A 23,712-nucleotide genomic window follows, 5' to 3' on the forward strand; every position below is an offset into this window, starting at 1 on the left:
ATTCTAAAAGTGAACTGTTAAGTTTCCACAAAGAGGCTTTACTATGCTCTGGTGCATAATCTGCCGTTAAAGGGGTATCAATAAAGATAGTTTTATGGTCAGTTAAAGGGGTATATTGAATGCCATCATTCAAATCAAAATTGGACATGCATTTTGATATGAGCCAATAATCAATTCGAGATTGACTAGACCCACTTTTGTTGGCCCAGGTAAATTCCAAATTTTTAGGGTATCTGTCTCTCCAAATGTCCGCCAATTCAAACTTATTTATTAATCCTAACAATGTAGGGCTAAGACATGCAGTCCTCTTTGGCGGATATCTATGCAAATCATTATTTAATGATACATTAAAGGCTCCTCCTTGTATTAAAAAAGCATTAGGGAATTTATTCGACCAATGTGTCAGTTTCTCATCTAACTTGTCATAGAAACATTTATAATCCTGAGAAGTATCCTACCCATTTATATTTCCAAGAATTATTGTTTGTTGGTTAAGTTAAATCACTAGTAAATGAAAGTGGCCCAAACTATCCGACTCTGAACCTAATATATCCCCATAAACGTGTTTCTCAAAATGCTTACTCCGGGAATGTTCAGTACCATGTGAACACCAAATATCATTACCCCACTGAGATTTCCACCATTTGTAACACCCCGTTCAACTCACTTTTCTCATAAAGTGCAAACAACCACAAGAGAAAAAAAATTGCCAACCCGGTACTTAAGGTTTTGTATTTTAGTTCAGAAAATAATGATGATCAAATTAAATTACGGTTTTCAAATACCCAATTCAAAGCGTAAGACAAAATATATATATTGTGACGTAAGGGAGTAGGGCTGGGGTGTCCTGTAGTTAATGAGGGGGTGGGGACTAAATGTGCATGTGCCATGAGTGTTTTTATGGTTTTAATTAAATAAAGCTGTTATACTTATTCCTGGAGTGTTTGGTCTATGACTTCCATTTGCCTGGTTGTTACAATATTTATCTGTTTGTAAGGGAGATTGTAACTATTGATATAAAGTCGTCTATTGCGTAATACCATGAATATATTATGTATTAAGGGTAAAAATAAACCCTAACTTAATTTAAAACATCCATTCTCCTTTGCATATGAATGAAGGTTACTACTAAGTAGGTCTATTGGCTAAATCTTTAGCGGACAGTCTTTTACCCTCTGACAGCGAAGGGGCCGTGAAAGCCAGCCCTCTTCCCTTTCCCTTCTGGCCTTCTCTACTGTCGGCCACAGAAGAGACCTTGCATCCTTATCTTTCTGCGAGAGATCCTCGAAGAACTTTATTTTCTTCTTCCTGACCAAGTCTGAAGTTTTGGCGTCTTTCCAAACTGTGTCCAGCTTAACGCGAAGAGAAAAGGACAATTATGCGACAGGAGGATTTCTCCGCAGCAGAACGAGTCCCCAATCGATGAGCGATGTCAATTCCGAGGTGCAGATCAGCCGCGATGCTTGGGGAAACCTGGCTGAAGAGGTCGATGATCATCTGCTTCACGTTCTCTCCTGATTTCTCCGGAATACTAGCAACACGCAGATTCCACCTTCTTTTGTAAGCATCCAAATCGTTACATTTATCACGAAGTTCAACATTTTCTTTCTCCAGTTTTCCGATTTTCCTCTGCATCTCGTCAGATTTTTCAATCAAACACTTCACCTGTTCAACATGGAATTCAAGAGAGTTGAATTATCTGTTTAATAGAGTTCGAGTTCTCGATCACCGCTTTTCAACTCCTTGAATTCTGCGCAGTTTCTTTGTGCATGGCCTCCATTCGTTGGATGAATCTCATTAGCATAGTGTTACTCACCACTGGATTATCAGAACTCGGTTTGCTTTTTTTGGCAGGATTGGGTTCAGGTAAATATTTACAAAGAAGAAATATTATTAAAGTGCGGCTATTCGAAATGATTCCCGAACATGACCAGATTAGAAGTAAAACCGGGATTTGAGCAAAAGTTTTAAGAGCTACCGCAAAACCGTCTTCTCACGACGGCATCTTGGCCCCGCCCCCTCAGAACGGATCATGCATGTGGAACGGATCGTGTACTGACACACCGTGTGATGTTTACGCGAGAGCAATTGACATCGGCAAGCCCCTCCCCTCAAATGGCAGTTGAATATATGAGTTGCACGGGGACCGGAACGCTTTTTGGTTTCACAGCGCCATAGAGAATCATTGTAAGATCCGAAGCTCTAATCGCTTTTATTAATTTAATTTAATTTACTAATTTTTATGCTTCAAAAATAATCAAACGATGCGCCTGGGGTAATTTTAACATCAATCAATAGTGAGGAATGGAATTTATTTTATTCAATTTCCTTAACCCACACAAAAATGCAAATTGTGGGGGCAGTAACACGATTCAACTCCAATCCCAGTGAAGACAAAAAAAAATATTTTCTGGTTTTCATACCTTCAAGTTAAAGTTTCTATCTGCAGATCGTCATCTTCAGTATAGTGTCTCTGGCTAAAAGTAAGTGAGTCCATCGTACAAACTTAAATACCTATATTTATATAATTATTAGCTATAATTATATTTAACCTATAGTATAATTACAATGCAATGTGAGTCACTTTGGATAAAAGTGTCTGCCAAATGTAAATGTTAATGTTAAGTTAAATTATTATGATATGAGACCTTGTGCATTTAAATCGGATTTCTCCTAACTTCCACCTTAAAATATAAAACTAAAACATCACTGCTACATATATTGAACCATTAGGAAAGCACAAACAGTCATAAACGAACCAACATATTATAAAATAGATCTCAAAATATTAAACAAATTTTGCTCGGAAAAATTATTATTATGGAGTTTTAGAGCTTCCTGCTGTACAGTATATGTTATGCACAAGTGAGTATTTCTTACACTAACTCTTACCATGAAAAACACTGGATGTTGGTCTACAACCTGGTCCCATTAACTGTGCTCTGTACACATCAGATTTACACCATCCACTGGCCTCCACTTTATGCAAAAAAGCAATTAGCAACTGTTTATGCAGCACCAACAATATCACATTTCTATCCTTGCCATTTGTTGCTTAAATTGCATTTATGGACAACAAAAACCTTTTCTTTTCTTTGGCCTACTATAGGCTATCATACCAAAATCGTGCTTTCTGATAGAATGATCAAACTGAATGAATGAGAATCGGTCATGCCACTTTCAAAGCCTATACCATCATAACCACCTTCTTGTACCACTTTGTGATAAATAAAATGAAATTACTGTATGTACGTACAACACATAGTTTATAGTTTATTTCAAAAACAACATAAAATAAATGTATATTTAATTAATACTCTGAAAATCAATATCTGACCTTAAATATAAATATGTCATCGCAGTCATTGTTAATGGAATAACAAATGGAAGTGTGTCAGCAGTTTTGCAATATAATCATGCCAACCATTCAATCATTTAAATCCTTAAAATAATGATGAACCATTTGTGAACATCTGCAAGAATGAGCTACTTTCCTTAAGAACATTCACTTACTGTATGTCATTAAACTTCAAATTAACTAAAATAAACAATAGTTTGATGATTTTTTCAAAATGACAACAGTATTTTTGTTCTTCATGGATTACCTTTTATTTGTTTCTGTACTATAGATTACATTTCACATTATCAGATATGATCATCATCACAAATAAACATGTACCAATCATAGAACATTATACATACGAGATCAACCAAAGATTATTCTTATAACATTTTTAAAGTTTGAGAAGTTTTTTAGTAGTATAAAACCTCCAAATGTAGTTCCAAAATACGGTGTGTTGATAGCATAATTCATTTGTCCAACATATTCAAATAAGTAAAACATCCACATTATTCTTTAAATCAAAGTGCTACATATACCTTCCTCTGAGATGTTATAAGTGCAATATTTCTGATTTAATAGATGTCAAATATGCAGTTATAACTATTACTGATATTATATAATATAAAGGAGTAAAAATGAAACATTCTAAATAACAAAGATGGAAGACAGTTTATCCCTTTATAGAATGGGACCAATATTAATCAAACAGAATGAGTAATTATAGACAAATAAAGTCGTTTTTCATTTGCATTATGGTAATATGTCCACTTTGATGATTGTAAAAAGGAGCAGAAGAATGGTGAATGAGAATGACCATTCGTTGGCTCTGATTCCTACGAAAACAAAAGACCAACAAAAAGGTTATTGAGTTCTTATAACAGCAGAATTTAAAATCTTATCCAAAACTCGGTGGAAGGCATGCATGGACCATGTTTTCCGTCTTATATCATGTGTGTGAGACCCTACCTGAAGCTCCATTAGTGATTTTAACAGTTGAAGCATTTGTAACAGTTGATGGAGTTGGGTTTGTTTTGCCTCCAGTCAGATTGAAATTCAGTTTATCCAGGTCCGACTGCAGCTGCACTGAGATCCAGCTGCGCACGAGCGTTTGATTTTCATATGTTTTTAGATCCCGCACATTAGAACCGAGAAGCCCAACAACTTCAGACACGGTGAGATTCTGTAATGCGTCATGTCAGATAAAATGAGGAATGAATACAATAAATGGCATGATGTGTAATGTCTTTCTGTGCTCACCTTGACAACGCCTCCATCCAGTTTCATAAAAGTGACCAAGCTCATACTGACGTTTAAAGATGTTAAATTCCTGATGTACGTTACATCCGCACCCCCTGCAAACACAGAAGCGGATAATGCTTATGTGAACTCAATTTCTGTCAGCATGTACAAACCATTGCTTATGTAACAAAAGTGACACTTCGTACACATGAAGGTGTATATTTTAAGCTGTCCCTTACCGAGATAGGACTCAATAAGCTGATACTTCGAAAGGATGTCACTATCCCGACTGGCGGACACAATAGGGAAAGCTGTGTTAGCTCGGGAGAAGAACACCTTTTTGTCATCAGAAGAGCATTTTGACACATCCAAGGACTCAGCCCCCCTGTTTTTGAGAAAAAAGATGTGAATTTACAGATAATGAGGGTTTATATATAAAGAAAAATCTTGTTAAAGGATTAGTTGTGTCACATATTCACTCTCATGTGTTTATAACCTGAATGTGGTTTCATAGACACATAATTTGACTTACTTGATGCTTTCAGATGATATTGTTTCCAAGGTGCTGGTGTTCAGAGAGCAAAGATTTGTTCCTTTCACTATATTCAGCTCAGTTGAAGTCAGAGTATTGTTAGCGCTTAGGTACTTTTTGATGATTTCTTTAGTCTGAAAGACAAATTCCAGTGGCAACATAAAACAAAATTTTCATTGGCACCTCCAAGTGAGGTACAGTATGCATATGAAAACTAGACAAGAAAATTATAGATTCGATCGTCAATACGATGAAAATCTGCACCTGTGGAGAGGTCCATTCGCCATCATTCAAGTTCATCAATGCACCCAATGTGTCAGATTTTGTGATGTTCCATTTATTAATTTCATCCGTTGTTGCAACTCTAGACACCTGGCCCAGTACAGTGACCTGACTCTCCGAAAGGCCACTTGGTGATATCTGATGGATTAGAGCATGCAACATTAAATCTATCCTGGATATCACGTTATAAGATTTCACCAAACCTTAGTATTTTCCAAATTACCTCCTTGAGTTTGTCCAAAATGACTCTCTGGAAGGTATCATCATATATTTTTTCACACAGGCTAGCAAGGTTGTCCCTCACTACATCGGCACTCAGGCAAGCCTTGAACTGTGTAACATCATATCCAAGGGGGAAGGCATCATTGCTGATCTCAACACCGGTGATGTTGCCCTTAGTGCAGACTGGCTCTGAAAATGCAAGTTACAAAATTTCTTAGTATTTTAGCGGAGTATGAAGAAACAATAACACAAAGAACCCTGTGGATTCAAAGATGAGAAGAGACTGTATACCTGCTCTGTTGGCCAGTGGTGTTGTTACAACGAGAGCGCGAAACAATTTCTTCATTAGGACTTTTGGGGTTTTATTGGTACGCAGTGATTTCAAGAAGCTTTTCAGGAACTTGCTTAAATCGTTCTGTTTAAAGCAAGAGTGGCATGCAGAAAGGATCAGAAAAACATTTTCTGTGTGGTCAAACCATGAATGTTTGCATGTTTACAGTACCTGCTGGAATGATCCCCAAAAAGACTTGGAGAAATACAAAGGAAGAATTCCCAGATCGTCAAGTGTTTTCTGATTCCATTTGCCTGGTAGTCTGCGAAATGCAATTGTAAGAATTTGTAAGAATTCAGTTTTTGTATCAAACTGAAATGCTCAACAAGCGTCTATACAAGAACAGACTGCAATAAAAAGAAAAATTCTACAAAACCAAATTCTATTAGAATAACTTACCCGTATTTTGACTTTCCCGTCATGAGAACTGTTTCCATGGCTCCCGTCTGGGCATCTGAGAGATCTTTGCAGTTCTTCAAGTTCTCTAGGATATCCGTGTCGGAATTCTCAATGTAGTCTTTGTCTAAAACGCATGCCAAATTGCCCAGCACTGCCAAATCCTTCTTCTTGATGTTATTTCCAACAATGTTCTTTAAGAAAATAATGCACACGTAAATATTAAATCTAATATGAAATAATAATCTCAAATTGTTCTTAACTGTCTGATACTACTTACAAGGCAGCCTTGAGCATTATTCCACAGAATGTTGCGTTTCCCTTGCAGTTCACTTGACAGGACTGAGAAATCGGCTGAGCCAACCTCAGTAAAATATGACGTACAGTCGCTTTTTGGGATTGTTTCGTAACTGAGAACGACAGCAAACTAAATGTTTTACAATCTGTTGCTTGAACACAACTATTATCTGTTAGCCTAAAGCTTTATATAAAATGTGTAGACATGGTTTAAAAAAGATTATGAATAACTCTTACTTGTAGTACAGCAACATTTCTTTTGGATAGCTAACAAAATCCAATGGCGAATTATCTCTGATTACGTTATACATGCATGTCAGCTAGAAGAAAATGAAAAATATAATTTAATGGAGTTTATTTGGTAAATTGATAGTTCTGTCATCATTCAAAATAAAAGAAAACAGATTTGGGGATTTTTTTTTTACCTGAGACTCACTCAGTTTGACATTGGTTCTGCCTGGTCTCCGTCGGCAGGCATTAATCAGGCCCTTGGTTTTAGTTTGAGTGAATTTTTGCACTCGGGAGCATGTGAATCCTTGCAATACATCCACTGACAGACTGCAGACCATTCACAGTACACCATTAATTCTTACATTGCTAATCATAATGCATTTTCACATCAGAGATTTCAAAATCCGTTTGCAGAAACACTTACTCGTCAGGATTACTAAACGCGTTAGCGACAGAATCGAAGAACAGAGCAGCCTATAAAGAATTCACAGTAAAAAATGTTTAAAAGAAAATGTATTTGCATGCATGTTTTCTTTATGCAGTGTACTTTAGCCACAGTACCTGTTCAGGTTTCCACTTTTTATCGTTAAATTGTTTCAAAACAGCTACGTCTGCTGTGGCGGGAATAACCAGAAGGTTTCTGGGAATTTGAAAGGCCATCTCACTGGGAACATTTAACATTAGAGCAGATAGTTGCGTGTTGACTCGGACTAGCTGGAAAAGACAATTAAATGGTTAACTCTAAACTGTTTGTTTATTGTATTGAAATGATACATACGGTAACACTGAAAATATGTCATGTTGACAAAGTACCTGGTTCACAAAGGTCATCTGAATAATCTCTGGGGCGGCCAGTATGTTTTTGACAAACACTGGATTACGAGATGTTTGAAGAATTTGTTCTGGAGCAATAGTGACCAGGTTTTCTGAAGGGAGTCCTCCAATCAGAGACCCGAGACTCAGCAAACTGATATTGTTGAGCTGCACAAAAAAAAAACATTCTCCGTAGGTCGAACAGTACAGCTTCTAAATTCAGTCAAGTGTTCCCCGCAAACTATTGACTCCAATGTGCAAGGTAGAGCTATAGACTTCATGTTAACATGATTCGACTTTAAGTTTACCTTAAAGTTTCCACTCAGAAGCACTGTTATAATGGCCTGGGCTTGTCCAAAGCTCCAGCCGGTCACATTGCCCAGTGTTGAGAGACCACTGATCAGATCTGACGGAGATGCTTTGTTTATTTGCACAGTGGTTAGACCGACACTTTCTTGTCCCAGGTTTTGAATAGCACTTGCATCTATTTTTGTTATTTTTCCAACAAGAGCAGTAGATATCTGAAAACGTTATTAGACAGTTACATTTAGTCATTTAGCAGACACTTTTATCCAAAGGGACTTACAAAGAGTTTGGGCTATGTCATAAAAGAGCAATAGTACATAAGGTGCTAATACAAAGTTACTAGCTTCAACCAAACCAAACTAACCACTGAGAAAATGTATATACGTCATTCAATATACCTGGGGTAATGTTGATTACCAAAAATAATTTCATCTGGTTACTATTTGATTTAAAAAAGCAGAAATGTCGCTTAAAGCTTGCACGAGACCAAAGTGCTTGCTTTTTTTCTCAATTGTGACATAGCCGAATGAAACGGCTTCTGAAATGAGAAGAAATGCGGCGGGACTTCATTTCATCCATTGGGAACTAATTGGATGGTTGGCAATGTTAAAAAAATGGAGGCAGATTGAAATCTTTTCAGCAACGTGTTGCTGGAGGGGAGGGGCAAAGACGAGTCCCTGATAGGCCCGACCCCTCGCGACATAACTCGTAAAAAGGATAAGAAGAAATTTAAAACAGACACAGTTTTGCTATAAGACAAATATTTCGCATGTTCCCATCCATTCAGAAATAAATTTGTGCAAAGTTTTATCCAACAATGCAACTAAATTGTCATTTTTTGTTTGTTGCCGTAATCTACATAATCCCAAAATGCTTTGAACTGAGGTCAAATTCCTGAAACTAAGTATTACTTACTTGAGGATCTACGTCGGAGCAAGATGTTTTAAAGTTTCCGAGAATTACATTAGTCTGATTCTCATTTAGTTTAGTGAAGACTGATACCGGGGCATCACACTGCAACGCCGATGGCAAGCTAGTGAAATACAGAAAATGGGTAAATTTTTGCTACATGAACCCAGGGAATGCATTTTCTTCTGCTTTTCTGTTCAAACATACAAAAACAGATCAAAGCTGGGGTTTTGCAGAAAGATGAGCTCGGTGTAGCGATTTAACACTTTCTTCGGGATTCCAGATTGATTGAACATCCGGATGTTTTCAGGATCCACACTAAACATTTTAATCTGCAAGAGACAAATGGAGATGTGAGCAGATTTGTCATATTAGGATTTGAATGGCAAAGAAAATATGTTGTAATGAGGTAAATATGATATTGTTGAAGTCGTACTGTGCTCTCGGGACCGAAAGAGTACAGATCATCAATACTCATGAAGCTGATGAAGTTAACACCGATGAAATTGACAAACCATGCGGTTGAGTTAAATCTTGTGTCACTGACGTTGAAACATTTTGGATTAGAATCTAAAAATTGAGTACAAATATATATCAACATTATATATTATCACTAGAAAATGTAGTTCTTGCATACTGGACATCATTGAAATCATACAATTCTTTTGTTCACCAAGTGAAAAAGCCATTTCACCTGTTTTAAGATACGTCTTAATGGTTGTGTTGTATATATCCGCACTGGAAAGCTGAGAAGCATTAAAAGATTTGCTGCCCAAGACATTGACCCTAAAAGAAGAAAGAACGTACGTTGGAAAATAATTTCATTTCCAAAGTTCTGAGCGTTATTATGTTTACAGCTTAAAAACACTCACATTTTTCTGTATGACGAGCACGATGCATTCAGGGTGTTGTTTGATCCAAGTACAGCAGTGTTCAAGAACTTCAAATAGACCTTCAATCGACGGTCAAACCACAAGTCAATGTCGGTCTGATTGTCACTTGTTAATGCCAAAGGCCAGACGCAGGGCAGGATTGAACGTTTCACAGGATCCGGTACCTCTACCTGTGAAAAGAAAAGAATTATAACTAAATAAAAGTTTTGTTTATGTGCCAACAGCTATTACAGATCCAAAAGCAGAACTTACATTTTCCAAAAACTCTGGGGTTTTGACCATGTTTTTGAAAATGAAACAGATTTCTGTATCACTGTCCACCACATCTGGCTGTGAGAGGTAGGTACCCAGCTCAGAAGGAGATATAGAGTTTACAATCTGAAATACGTGAAAACCAACGTCAGTTCACATCTACATTGAGAATATAATTAATGCTATAAAGCTGATTATAAAACTTGCGTCTATTTTCCGAGGTGGCGGGACCAAAGAGAGGAGGGTGGTCAGATTCAGAGGTGGCCCAAACCCTAGCAGGCTTTCATTTATGAATGTGACGAAGCTGTTGTTACTGTAGCATCTCAGAGGCTGTGGGCCTGCAAAAAAACCAGAAGTCTCATTATGTATAAAATGAGATAATTTTACTTGCTTCAAAAAAGTTGTTTTTGATTTATTTTGATGATAGTGGATTTGATTTCTCTGACTACCACATACCTCTGATAGACTTTAGAATGTTATTGTAGATTGCATTCTTGGTATTATTTGGCATGGAAGGTCGGACAGTATCTAGCAGCCTCACTCTGTAAATGAAAAAGTGTAAATTAAACGACAGTGTTCATGTACAGTCATTGTCTATGAATATTCACAGGTCTTACGTAATTTGAGAGATATTGCAGTCCCTTGTGCTGAGGATTTCAAAAAATGGAGTGACCAGGCTGTCTGTAAGGTTGGTGAGCAGAGGCTTTATTCTAACGTTGATCCACTTGCCAAACTCATCATTACTGGTGTTTGCATTAGACAGGTTAGCTCGATCAAATATCTGTCTGATCAGGGCGGCTTTTACGTCTTGTGTGAGAGGGACGTCCTGAAGAAAATAAAAATTCAAATGATTGTCAAAATATATGATGATTAAGTCTATATTAATGCCTGACTTGTTCTTACCTGCACTGCTGGGGAAAAGCTGTCAAAGAAAGTGCCCAACTGGCAATCTTTAACATACTTCATTACATTGTTGACACCTGGAGGATCCATCAGGGATCCAGGACTGGCAGCAAACTCGGATAGTTGTTTCAAAGACAAAAGAGGCAGGACCTCCACCTATCACAAAAAAACAAAGTCAAAAGAGAATTTTTTGCCGTATTATTTAATGAAGTATTATTTTTAACACTCACCGCTGTAAAGTTTCTGTTAAGTGTCTGAAGTGTCTTTAGAGGAGCTGACTGTGAAAACACCCCCAAGTTTCTTACAAGCCACTGTGTGACGTTGGCTGTATCTCTAAGACACCTGGGATCTGTGGAGAGTCCAGAGGAATATTTACAGAGCAATTCATTAAACTAGTCAAGCAAGTCATTTTTCACTATTATAATAATAAACTATACCTTGCATGTTTATTTAAGTTTTGGACTTGTTACTTGGTACTGATTACGAATGGTGAATGGTAATGGTTTGTAATGTTTCGGCTGGCCGATAGGGTATGTCCGTCTTTTCTGTCTGAACCCAATAGCATAAAAATGTGCTTCCTTTAGACTGAGCACCTGAAATGGTGCGGGACGGCATACAGAGAGCCAAGCTACGAGCCTGAACCAGCAGTTATTTTAAAGCATGTTCGACTTTATGCTGCGCAACAAAAAACGACAGCCAGATGACATCAAAGTACCCTCATATGTTATGTTGGTACACGTAACACTATAATACGTCTTTAATTGTTTATTTTTATGTTGCTCTGTAAGATGAATTTATTTAAGTTTACTTTTAGTTTGGTTTATTTCGTTTTTTAAATAGTTTCTATTTTCTATTTCTATAAATTAGTTTTGTTAAGTAGTTTTATAATTTTATTTGATACAATTATTATTATTTTATGTTGTTATATAAAATGAATTCCTTTTAGTTTCAGTGTTTTATTTCCGGGCAACATTTTGAATTTTCAAATATTTTATGTTTTTAGTCGTTGATGACATTGTAAGGCCCCAATTTACATTTATATAGGTCACTACACAAAATAAACTTTGCCCCGGATCAACAAATGATTTCAAACTCACCGTCAGTGTTATTGCGAGACAGGAATGCATTAATGAATTCTGTGAAGATTAAATCTTGTCTTTGGGTCACAGGAGTGGCCTGCCGTGTTTTGCAAACATCTTGTCCATCTTGTGGAACTGCATTCACAAATGCCTCAAAACTGAAAAATATCACACCCCATATTTTACATTTCATTTTATCAGCTGCTAAACTGCATGCAAATGTTAACAACAGATCAACCTACATTCTGCGAAAAGTGTCACAAGATAAGTTTTTGGTGCTGAGACAGGACAGAGATCTCTGAGATAGTGATGGTAAAAATGGTTTTAGTCTCCCCTGGAACCATGTGCCAATGAACGCAGCATCTCTCAGTCTCTGGGGACTTAAGCGATCGATCCTGACATCGACTATCACATCCAGAACATCAGACAAGGAGACGTTGCTGGGACTGGGAGTCTGAGTATTACACCATTAAACATAACATCAAAGACAAATAAATTTGTAATATTGTATCATATAAAAATTTTTTACGTGCGAGTATCATACAGTGTTGGAAAATCTCAGCAGTGCTTCATCAAGCTGTGTGTTGACTCGGCTGAAGAAAAGCTTCCATGTTTCTTTTGTCACATTGCTGGAGAGTTTGCAGGCCAAAATTTCAGCCACTTGTTGAGGAGTTAACCGTGAAACCTGACGACACAAAAGTACCCGTGTCCAAAACAAAACAATGATACACATACAGAGATGAAAATAACAAGACACAAAGACCAAAAGAGTGTTTCTGTTATGTGATCTTACCGTCGGCAGACAGGCAAACTGAGAGACGGTGAAGTTGCAAAGAGTCTGAGAGCCTGTTGCATTCACAGATGTATTCAAGAACTGGTCCAAAGCAGAGCTGTAGGCCAGAACGACATAAAACTCAGTTTATTATAAACTCAATTTGTGTCTTCAGTGTTGTGAATGAGATCAGAGAGAACATCTCACCTGCTGACATTCGCACAGATGGCAGTTTCTAAATGAAGAGAAGACAGAGAGTTTTAGAGAACTCAATAACATCATCATTTAAAATCATCAACATAAATAAAATAATTTACCATTTACTGGAGTTGATACACACTGCAAGAAACGTGAAAGAAATATTAAAACATCAATATATAATAAAACAGAAATAAATGATGTTAAACGAGAACACATTTAGTTTTGTTTCTAAATACTTACTGGGCCAGATCTGTCTATGCACTCTAGAGGGAAATACGACAGAATTTTGGATTGAATAACTTTGTTGTAAAGAATTTATTTGAGAACACAGTTGCATCTCAAGATGGTGTCTTACCATCAGGAGGAATCATCAGCAGAGAATCTCTGTATGTCAGCAGAGCTTCAGTTTGGTTAGGAAGAAGAGGTGATAATGTCTGGTCCACCCTATCAACGCTGATTCACAGACAAAGAAAATCTTGAATTTAAAGAAACCTGAACTCTGTTTGTTTTAGTTATTTTGAAAAGGCCACTTACATGTTTCTGTAATTTTCACAACTGAAGTTTGCCTGCAGGACAAAAAAAGTTTACTGCCTTGTTTTACTGGAACAAGAGGGATAACAGTTGAACAAAACTGATATTTTACCCTGCGTGCCCGAGTCTGAAGAGAGGGGAGGAAGTTATTTAGTTTGTCCCTGTTAGGTGCTTGAAGAAGGAAATCAAAGACTCTTCTGAGGATTTCATTTCTGTCTCCTTCTCTAGCAGGAGGTGTGAACACCAGTTCATTCAGTTGTTCGCTTGAGAGAACATTAAGAGCGTCCAGCTGAAATTGAGAGAAACTTTACTTACATAGATTTCCACTGAAATGCTTCAGATTATTTTCAGACTTTAAATGCATGAAGGCAAAATTTTATTTTAAACTGATTGTCTATTGACTCACGGCTTGGAAATTGCTTTTCAAATTCTGGAAATCTTGAAGTGTTGCTAAAGTAGAGAAGATACCAAAGTTCTGCTGAATGAAGTCCGTACTGTTGGTAAATGGCAATGTGCAGTCAACACCTGAAACAGAACAACAACAAACCAAAAAGGACTTTATAATACTTCTGAATTGTTTGACATTCAAATAAAGTGAACTGAAGAGTTGTATGCCATCACGTGACTAACGCAAGAACCACAAAGTAGCCTTTAATCTGTGTAGCTCTATAATGAATGTAATGGGAACATTTAAAACATATTAGAGAGAAAAGCAACATAATTTGCAAAAATGATCAAACAAGAACATCTACCTGAGTTCTGTCGATGATACAGGAATGGACGAATGAAATTAGTGTACACAAGACTCAGACTCGAATTGCCCATCGGTCCAGTTTTATTATTTAGCTCCACAAAACTATAAAAAGTAAAAGAGTTAGAGACAGTAATGCATGATTTCAACATGACATGTTACATATCTATTAGACTCCACAAAATGAAACTTCATTTTTGTAAGCTTACCCTATTACTTCCCATAACCCAATAAAGTTAAACTTACATGTTACGATAACTTTCACAGCTCAGGTTTTTGGTGCTGAGACAGGACAGAGATCTCTGAGATAGTGATGGTAAAAATGGTTTTAGTCTCCCCTGGAACCATGTGCCAATGAACGCAGCATCTCTCAGTCTCTGGGGACTTAAGCGATCGATCCTGACATCGACTATCACATCCAGAACATCAGACAAGGAGACGTTGCTGGGACTGTATGGCTGAAATATTTATATATATATATGTTTCAGTTTTCATTGACCAAATTCATATATGGGTACATATTCCTCATGAGTATCATACCATCCTGGAAAATCTCAGCAGTGCTTCATCAAGCTGTGTGTTGACTCGGCTGAAGAAAAGCTTCCATGTTTCTTTTGTCACATTGCTGGAGAGTTTGCAGGCCAACATTTCAGCCACTTGTTGAGGAGTTAACCGTGAAACCTGACGACACAAAAGTACCCGTGTCCAAAACAAAACAATGATACACATACAGAGATGAAAATAACAAGACACAAAGACCAAAAGAGTGTTTCTGTTATGTGATCTTACCGTCGGCAGACAGGCAAACTGAGAGACGGTGAAGTTGCAAAGAGTCTGAGAGCCTGCTGCATTCACAGATGTATTCAAGAACTGGTCCAAAGCAGAGCTGTAGGCCAGAACGACATAAAACTCAGTTTATTATAAACTCAATTTGTGTCTTCAGTGTTGTGAATGAGATCAGAGAGAACATCTCACCTGCTGACATTCGCACAGATGGCAGTTTCTAAATGAAGAGAAGACAGAGAGTTTTAGAGAACTCAATAACATGATCATTTAAAATCATCAACATAAATAAAATAATTTACCATTTACTGGAGTTGATACACACTGCAAGAAACGTGAAAGAAATATTAAAACATCAATATATAATAAAACAGAAATAAATGATGTTAAACGAGAACACATTAAGTTTTGTTTCTAAATACTTACTGGGCCAGATCTGTCTATGCACTCTAGAGGGAAATACGACAAAATTTTGGATTGAATAACTTTGTTGTAAAGAATTTATTTGAGAACACAGTTGCATCTCAAGATGGTGTCTTACCATCAGGAGGAATCATCAGCAGAGAATCTCTGTATGTCAGTAGAGCTTCAGTTTGGTTAGGAAGAAGAGGTGATAATGTCTGGTCCACCCTATCAACGCTGATTCACAGACAAAGAAAATCTTGAATTTAAAGAAACCTGAACTCTGTTTGTTTTAGTTATTTTGAAAAGGCCACTTACATGTTTCTGTAATTTTCACAACTGAAGTTTGCCTGCAGGACAAAAAAAGTTTACTGCCTTGTTTTACTGGAACAAGAGGGATAACAGTTGAACAGAACTGATATTTTACCCTGCGTGCCCGAGTCTGAAGAGAGGGGAGGAAGTCATTTAGTTTGTCCCTGTTAGGTGCTTGAAGAAGGAACTCAAAGACTCTTCTGAGGATTTCATTTCTGTCTCCTTCTCTAGCAGGAGGTGTGAACACCAGTTCATTCAGTTGTTCGCTTGAGAGAACATTAAGAGCGTCCAGCTGAAAATGAGAGAAACTTTACTTACATAGATTTCCACTCAAATGCTTCAGATTATTTTCAGATTTTAAATGCATGAAGGCAAAATTTTATTTTAAACTGATTGTCTATTGACTCACGGCTGAGAAATTGCTTTTCAAATTCTGGAAATCTTGAAGTGTTGCTAAAGTAGAGAAGATACCAAAGTTCTGCTGAATGAAGTCCGTACTGTTGGTAAATGGCAATGTGCAGTCAACACCTGAAACAGAACAACAACAAACCAAAAAGGACTTTATAATACTTCTGAATTGTTTGACATTCAAATAAAGTGAACTGAAGAGTTGTATGCCATCACGTGACTAACGCAAGAACCACAAAGTAGCCTTTAATCTGTGTAGCTCTATAATGAATGTAATGGGAACATTTAAAACATATTAGAGAGAAAAGCAACATCATTTGCAAAAATGATCAAACAAGAACATCTACCTGAGTTCTGTCGATGCGACAGGAATGGACGAATGAAATTAGTGTACACAAGACTCAGACTCGAATTGCCCATCGGTCCAGTTTTATTATTTAGCTCCACAAAACTATAAAAAGTAAAAGAGTTAGAGACAGTAATGCATGATTTCAACACGACATGTTACATATCTATTAGACTCCACAAAATGAAACTTCATTTTTGTAAGCTTACCCTATTACTTCCCATAACCCAATAAAGTTAAACTTACATGTTACGATAACTTTCACAGCTCAGGTTTTTGGTGCTGAGACAGGACAGAGATCTCTGAGATAGTGATGGTAAAAATGGTTTTAGTCTCCCCTGGAACCATGTGCCAATGAACGCAGCATCTCTCAGTCTCTGGGGACTTAAGCGATCGATCCTGACATCGACTATCACATCCAGAACATCAGACAAGGAGACGTTGCTGGGACTGTATGGCTGAAATATTTATATATATATGTTTCAGTTTTCATTGACCAAATTCATATATGGGTACATATTCCTCATGAGTATCATACCATCCTGGAAAATCTCAGCAGTGCTTCATCAAGCTGTGTGTTGACTCGGCTGAAGAAAAGCTTCCATGTTTCTTTTGTCACATTGCTGGAGAGTTTGCAGGCCAACATTTCAGCCACTTGTTGAGGAGTTAACCGTGAAACCTGACGACACAAAAGTACCCGTGTCCAAAACAAAACAATGATACACATACAGAGATGAAAATAACAAGACACAAAGACCAAAAGAGTGTTTCTGTTATGTGATCTTACCGTCGGCAGACAGGCAAACTGAGAGACGGTGAAGTTGCAAAGAGTCTGAGAGCCTGCTGCATTCACAGATGTATTCAAGAACTGGTCCAAAGCAGAGCTGTAGGCCAGAACGACATAAAACTCAGTTTATTATAAACTCAATTTGTGTCTTCAGTGTTGTGAATGAGATCAGAGAGAACATCTCACCTGCTGACATTCGCACAGATGGCAGTTTCTAAATGAAGAGAAGACAGAGAGTTTTAGAGAACTCAATAACATGATCATTTAAAATCATCAACATAAATAAAATAATTTACCATTTACTGGAGTTGATACACACTGCAAGAAACGTGAAAGAAATATTAAAACATCAATATATAATAAAACAGAAATAAATGATGTTAAACGAGAACACATTAAGTTTTGTTTCTAAATACTTACTGGGCCAGATCTGTCTATGCACTCTAGAGGGAAATACGACAAAATTTTGGATTGAATAACTTTGTTGTAAAGAATTTATTTGAGAACACAGTTGCATCTCAAGATGGTGTCTTACCATCAGGAGGAATCATCAGCAGAGAATCTCTGTATGTCAGCAGAGCTTCAGTTTGGTTAGGAAGAAGAGGTGATAATGTCTGGTCCACCCTATCAATGCTGATTCACAGACAAAGAAAATCTTGAATTTAAAGAAACCTGAACTCTGTTTGTTTTAGTTATTTTGAAAAGGCCACTTACATGTTTCTGTAATTTTCACAACTGAAGTTTGCCTGCAGGACAAAAAAAGTTTACTGCCTTGTTTTACTGGAACAAGAGGGATAACAGTTGAACAAAACTGATATTTTACCCTGCGTGCCCGAGTCTGAAGAGAGGGGAGGAAGTTATTTAGTTTGTCCCTGTTAGGTGCTTGAAGAAGGAAATCAAAGACTCTTCTGAGGATTTCATTTCTGTCTCCTTCTCTAGCAGGAGGTGTGAACACCAGTTCATTCAGTTGTTCGCTTGAGAGAACATTAAGAGCGTCCAGCTGAAAATAAAAATGAAAGACGCTCTAAGTTTACACAAATATACAATCATGCATATGCTTGAAATGTTAAGCTACTATATTGGGTCAGCATTTATGCATTTAGCATTGATAATTATTTTGACTCACGGCTGAGAAATTGCTTTTCAAATTGTAGAAATCTTGAAGTTTTGCTAATGTAGAAAAGATACCAAAGTTCTGCTGAATGAAGTCTGTACTGTTGGTAAATGGCAATGTGCAGTCAACACCTGAAACAGAACAATTGGTTGACATTTAAGATAGGTCGTGTACTTGTATGACTTATGATGTGACCTTAAGTCAATATATAGCTATAGCTACGAATGTGGAAAACATGTGTATGATGTACTTGTGTTTTGTCGGCGTGACAGGAATTGTTGAATGAAGTTAGTGTAGACAAGACGTTGAGTAGGACTGACCATCAGTCCAGCATTGTTATTCAACCCAGAAATACTGCCGAAATAAAAAAAGATGTTCAAGGAACCATACATCACATTTTATATTTCCTTTTAGATGTTCAGCAACATACAACAATGAAAATGGTTCATTTTAACATGTTAACTGTTGATACATTTCCTGATTTAATAAGAATTTAGTATAAACAACACTGTAAAAATACCAGAAGCTGGGGCGTCAGAAAAAAAACTAAAATAACATTTTCTGTAAAAAGAATTGTTCTTCATTCATTTTACTTGCAGTTTATTGTGTAACTGAAAATTTCATGTGTGTAAAGTCTATAAAATAAAACTAGAGTTTTTCCTAAATTACAGGTAAAGTACAGTTTTTTTACAGTGAACATTTAAACTATAACTTCTATTCTTGTCTTGTTGATTTCTTATTGATCACTATTATATTCATAGAAATATTTCCCTGATTTTCAATGATGAAACCACCTATACTGTAACAAAAACTGTAAGAGTACAGAATTGAACCGTTTTTTCCTTAAAGATGTTTTTGCATATTTTTGAAATACGGAAAAAAACTTAATATTACAAAAAAGACTGCAAATTTGCAAGAAAACATAAAAAACATGTATATTATGTGTGAACAAGCTCTTATCTGACTGTATCTTTCTGGTGCCCCAGCTGCCAGAAAATGTTTTTTGCAGTATATACTATGGTGCTTTGAGGACAGAACATGATCAGGAGGTAAAATCAACCTTCAGACGGTAGATGAATGTATGACTTAAGGACAAAAGTATGAGATTGTAATAATCAATGATGTTCATATATCAGCCGAATACATGACAACATACATCTCCCTGTATGCTTGACAGCTGAAGTCCCGTCTGCTCAAACAGGACAGCAATTCCCCATTGACTGTGGGTAGTAAAGGTACCATCTTAGTTTGAAACCAGAATTTTGTGTATTCCACATCAGCAAGATTTCCACTGGAAAGACTTTCTGCCGGAAGCTCCCCGAACAGAGCTGTGAGATTGCTCTGAGCTGAGCTTGAATTCTACAACAAAAAAAGATTGATGTGTATTTTGCAAAGGCATTCTTAGATTACCACTTAAAGTTGAAGCCATTTGGCTTTATTCAAATTTTTTACCGCTGTAGATTGATTGGCAAATGTCCGCAGCTGGTTGGTGAGTGCTGTGATCAGAAGTTGCAGGTTTCCCTCAGTTATGTTTAAATTTGAAGAAGCAACACATTTGATTACTTTCGCCACACTATCCGCTGTCTGTGTAATCTGGGAATAAGCATTACAATATGAAACATTACAAAGGGTCTAAAACATCAAAATGGTCATATTGGGTTGAACTAAATATGTTACGGGTCATGTCAAAAAAAATTACAGTCGCTTTTGGCAGTAGTAACAAAACAACAAGGGAGGGATTTGTAGAAAACTGATGTCGGGATATAATTTACTTGTACAAGTTGTTCCAGTTTTTGTTGAACAAAGAACAAAACCACATTCTTAAGATGTTTGGTATGTCAAGTGTATTGTTGGAGCTGGATGGCGGTTTGTAATGTGCGGGATTGAAAGGTGACACTCACAGGACATAAACTCTTATTACTGGTGACTCCACAGATTTCCACAGGATCTGCGGACTGAGGGTCCATGGCACTGAACAAAACATAAAGATCAGAATTAGTTGCATTACTGTAGGGTATAGAAACATGTAATATAATATGTTCTACTCACAAGACAATTCTGACAATATCTGAGGTGATGTCTGAAGTTTGGTTTCTATATTTCTGCACCACAGGAGTTACCACATACTTCACCCAATCATCAATGTTGCTGCTGTTAAAAGCCCTTGTTATGTTTTCCAAGGACAGGGATTGGTTTAGAGGAAGAGAGCTCAACATCCAGTTTAGCAGCTGTGTTACATTGGAAGGGATATTGGATGTATTTGTCTGAGAAAAAGAAACACAAAAGCAATGTCATTTTTCATAAATACAAACATTATTGTTTTATTTTATTTTTCAATGAAATAGAATAAATGCACAGAAAAGGCACTGAAATTCACAAATAAATCACATACAAGTTTGGTTATAGATGTTCTGATGAATATTCCCATTGGTTTCAGTAAAGTCAGAAACGCTGTGAGATTCTGCACAAAGATGAGAAAAGTACAAGATTGATCTTGTTCAGCTACATCACGAAGAAATGAAATCCAGATCTAACCATAACAGATCTTACTGTGTTTCCCTGTGTGATATCAACTGTCATGCCCAGCTGGAAACTTTGGAGCAACTGATTGACAGTAGCATTGTCTAAAGTACCAGATTGCAGAAGATTAAACATCAGCTCGGCTCTCTGCTCTGGAGAGAGCTGATTTATGACAGCCACCTGCAAAAAGGCAACAACATTTAAGAATAAGTCTGACTGTTGGCTTGTGTAATATCAAACTGTAAAATGCTTTGTCCTCCTCTTACCCCAGTAAAGTTTGACTTCAGAGTTTTGAAATCCTCAAGGGTTGCGCTACTAGAGAATGTTTGGAAGTTCAGCCTAAGCCAATCCTGATCAGTAACATTCTTGACACAGGCCGCTTTAAAGGCAAAAACTGAACATAAGCTCAAAAGGTCGAACCAAAAAAATGACAGAAAGAGCTAATGGACAAAATTGATTACCGTCCTCAGCAGTTCTTGACAGAAATGCTTTTATAAAGTACTGATAGACCATCTTCTTTCTTTCAGGGCCAATAAGCTTGTCTAGCTCTTCAACCCTGGAAAAAAGTATGTTTCAATTCTCTCAATCTGCTGTACGCATATAATGCTCATACGATTCATGCTTTTGTATATAAAGTACAGTATATGACGTAAATACATACAGTGCTTGGAAGCTCTGGCAGGTCAGGTTGCTTTGACTCAGACAGGAGAGGGTTTCTTTAGACAAGGACGAGAGATACGGACTGAGCTTCAGCTGGAACCAAAGCCTTGCAAATTTAGCATCACTCAGAGAAGCAGAAGTTTGGTTTCCATCCCTGCTGTTGATGAAGCTGGCGACCACACTAGCGTCAAACTTGGATCTCTGTTTGGATCATTAAAAGGGATGAAGGGATAAATCGTAAAAAGGGATTAAGATGAAAATGTTCTATTGACTTCCTTTAATAATCCAGGGTTCTGACACGAAAATGATATTAAAATTTACTGTACCAGTAAAGAGTACAGATCAAAGGCAGCATCGGTAAATCCCTTGAAACCATTGACGTTGTTGAACGAAATCCCAGAACATGTGAGGGTTGAATTCAGTATACTATCTGAGTACTGTAAAGAAAATCAGGGATTAGTTAGGGTAGATCACGTAAAAGTAAAACAAGTCTAATGGCAAAAATGATGGCAAATTTATAAACACGTACTGAAGCGCATGAACCGTTGTTGGAAATTATGCCTGTAAAAATAACATGAAATTAATGGAAATATTCATAAACCTGTTAGGTGTGTTTCACAAGCGCAACTAGACATAAAGAGATGACGATGTGAGAAAAAGCCCTCACCGTTTTGTGATCCAAACAGACACTGAAAATGTTGAAAATATGCCACAACATTTATAAATTAAAAACATATTGGTAAATGTATTATTAAACAAGTTATTTTTGTCAGCCTACAAAAAGGACAAATTTTTCATCATTACACTAAAAAAGATTGTTGGTTCAACTTAAAAAAAAGGAACCTGGCTGATTCATAATGAATCCAACATAAAAATATTAATACAACAAGTTGCATGAAATTCTTTAGGTAACTAATACTTTTAAATTGAATGACCCGACATTTTAATGCAGCCAGGTAACATTTTTTTACAGTGTACAATCCACCATTGTAAAAAAAAATCCTTGAATGAACAAATGATTTTAAAGCTAAATCTATAAAAATATACTGTTTGGAAAGGACTTAATACCTGGCTGGTTGTCAATGTGATAAAGCCTAAAAAACAAACAAATAATATAATCAACAGTCTTTCTAAAAATTATTATGGCAATAAAGAAATCACAGGTATAGAAAATAATCCCACCACTCACCAAATCCAAATAGGATGAGACTAAACTGAAAGTGACTCATTTTCACACTTCAACACCCCTGATCCTAGCAAGACACAATTGAATGGAATAATTTCTAACAAACTTTATTTGCATGGGGTCAAAAAAGTGATGATAAATTACCATTTAAAATGTGACACATTTGAATCATTGTCCCAATTAAATTTAAACCTTTCATAATTTGATTAATGTTATCCCAAACACAGGCACTCAAGAAAAGTATAAGCACTTACCAGTCAGAGGAGTATCTGTGTGTGTGTGTGTGTGTGTGTCAGTCAGTCAACCCAATGTTCAGCAGGTTCACACTGTTAAATAAGCTTTCAGAGGGGTGTGGGCCAACAAAATGCTTAATCCTAACCCACAGCAGTCATAAAAAACAAGACCAACAACAAAAATGATATAGCGTAAAAGGTGAAACAAAAGAGTGGGAACAGGAATGGTCAGTTTAACTTTCTGTTTTCTGATAGTCAGCTCTCAAATACAGTATGTACAACTGCAAGTTTCCTTTTTGCTTCAACATTAATCATCTTTGTCCAGTAAAATATATTTTCTACATTTCTAAATCTTTGTAAGACTGGTGACTTTAGGTCACTTAATGTTTTTACCAGAGCATCATCACATTGTTTAGTTTATAATGTAAAAATGTTCATTTGCTGGGTTATTTGGTGAACGAAATTATTTTTTTTGTTATTTTTTATATTAGAATATGTAATGCTATTTTAATTAAACTTTTTATTTGTACTTTATTTAATGTTGAAATTATTATTTTCTCTTTATTATTAATTTCGGTTCCATATATTCTTAGATTAAATGCTGCTTGTCCTGTGAAGGGTTGTGGGGAGCATGTTGTTATAATTGCTTCCAATGTTTCCTCATCTGTAAATCGCTTT

General features: G+C 36.6%; 1 protein-coding gene across 1 annotated transcript; it reads right to left on the reverse strand.

Moving 5' to 3' along the window:
* Nucleotides 1-3,250: 3,250 nt before the first annotated feature.
* On the reverse strand, nucleotides 3,251-23,108 carry mslna (mesothelin a). The gene is made up of 77 exons (XM_079456227.1): nucleotides 23,056-23,108; nucleotides 22,805-22,868; nucleotides 22,684-22,709; nucleotides 22,283-22,304; nucleotides 22,145-22,176; nucleotides 21,942-22,052; nucleotides 21,617-21,816; nucleotides 21,417-21,511; nucleotides 21,222-21,334; nucleotides 20,986-21,135; nucleotides 20,828-20,896; nucleotides 20,485-20,699; nucleotides 20,337-20,406; nucleotides 19,888-20,028; nucleotides 19,592-19,794; nucleotides 18,686-18,789; nucleotides 18,448-18,566; nucleotides 18,145-18,321; nucleotides 18,036-18,067; nucleotides 17,857-17,954; nucleotides 17,742-17,764; nucleotides 17,618-17,639; nucleotides 17,508-17,535; nucleotides 17,322-17,418; nucleotides 17,073-17,213; nucleotides 16,781-16,992; nucleotides 16,536-16,639; nucleotides 16,190-16,308; nucleotides 15,896-16,072; nucleotides 15,787-15,818; nucleotides 15,608-15,705; nucleotides 15,493-15,515; nucleotides 15,369-15,390; nucleotides 15,259-15,286; nucleotides 15,073-15,169; nucleotides 14,824-14,964; nucleotides 14,530-14,741; nucleotides 14,285-14,388; nucleotides 13,939-14,057; nucleotides 13,645-13,821; nucleotides 13,536-13,567; nucleotides 13,357-13,454; nucleotides 13,242-13,264; nucleotides 13,118-13,139; nucleotides 13,008-13,035; nucleotides 12,822-12,918; nucleotides 12,573-12,713; nucleotides 12,271-12,482; nucleotides 12,047-12,186; nucleotides 11,180-11,298; nucleotides 10,950-11,105; nucleotides 10,664-10,872; nucleotides 10,503-10,588; nucleotides 10,254-10,384; nucleotides 10,047-10,172; nucleotides 9,774-9,964; nucleotides 9,596-9,687; nucleotides 9,338-9,471; nucleotides 9,109-9,233; nucleotides 8,908-9,025; nucleotides 7,995-8,207; nucleotides 7,687-7,854; nucleotides 7,435-7,587; nucleotides 7,298-7,347; nucleotides 7,068-7,200; nucleotides 6,880-6,962; nucleotides 6,626-6,755; nucleotides 6,349-6,539; nucleotides 6,121-6,211; nucleotides 5,910-6,033; nucleotides 5,620-5,807; nucleotides 5,379-5,534; nucleotides 5,115-5,248; nucleotides 4,822-4,967; nucleotides 4,601-4,695; nucleotides 4,310-4,523; nucleotides 3,251-4,176 (listed from the first exon to the last, which is right to left on the reverse strand). The coding sequence occupies exons 2-77, from the start codon at nucleotides 22,842-22,844 to the stop codon at nucleotides 4,094-4,096; spliced, it is 8,625 nt and encodes a 2,874-aa protein (XP_079312353.1). The 5' UTR covers nucleotides 22,845-22,868; nucleotides 23,056-23,108; the 3' UTR covers nucleotides 3,251-4,093.
* Between the last annotated feature and the right edge of the window lie 604 nt (nucleotides 23,109-23,712).

The sequence above is a fragment of the Barbatula barbatula genome, assembly GCF_947034865.1.
Source record: "Barbatula barbatula genome assembly, chromosome: 5".
NCBI lineage: Eukaryota > Metazoa > Chordata > Actinopteri > Cypriniformes > Nemacheilidae > Barbatula > Barbatula barbatula.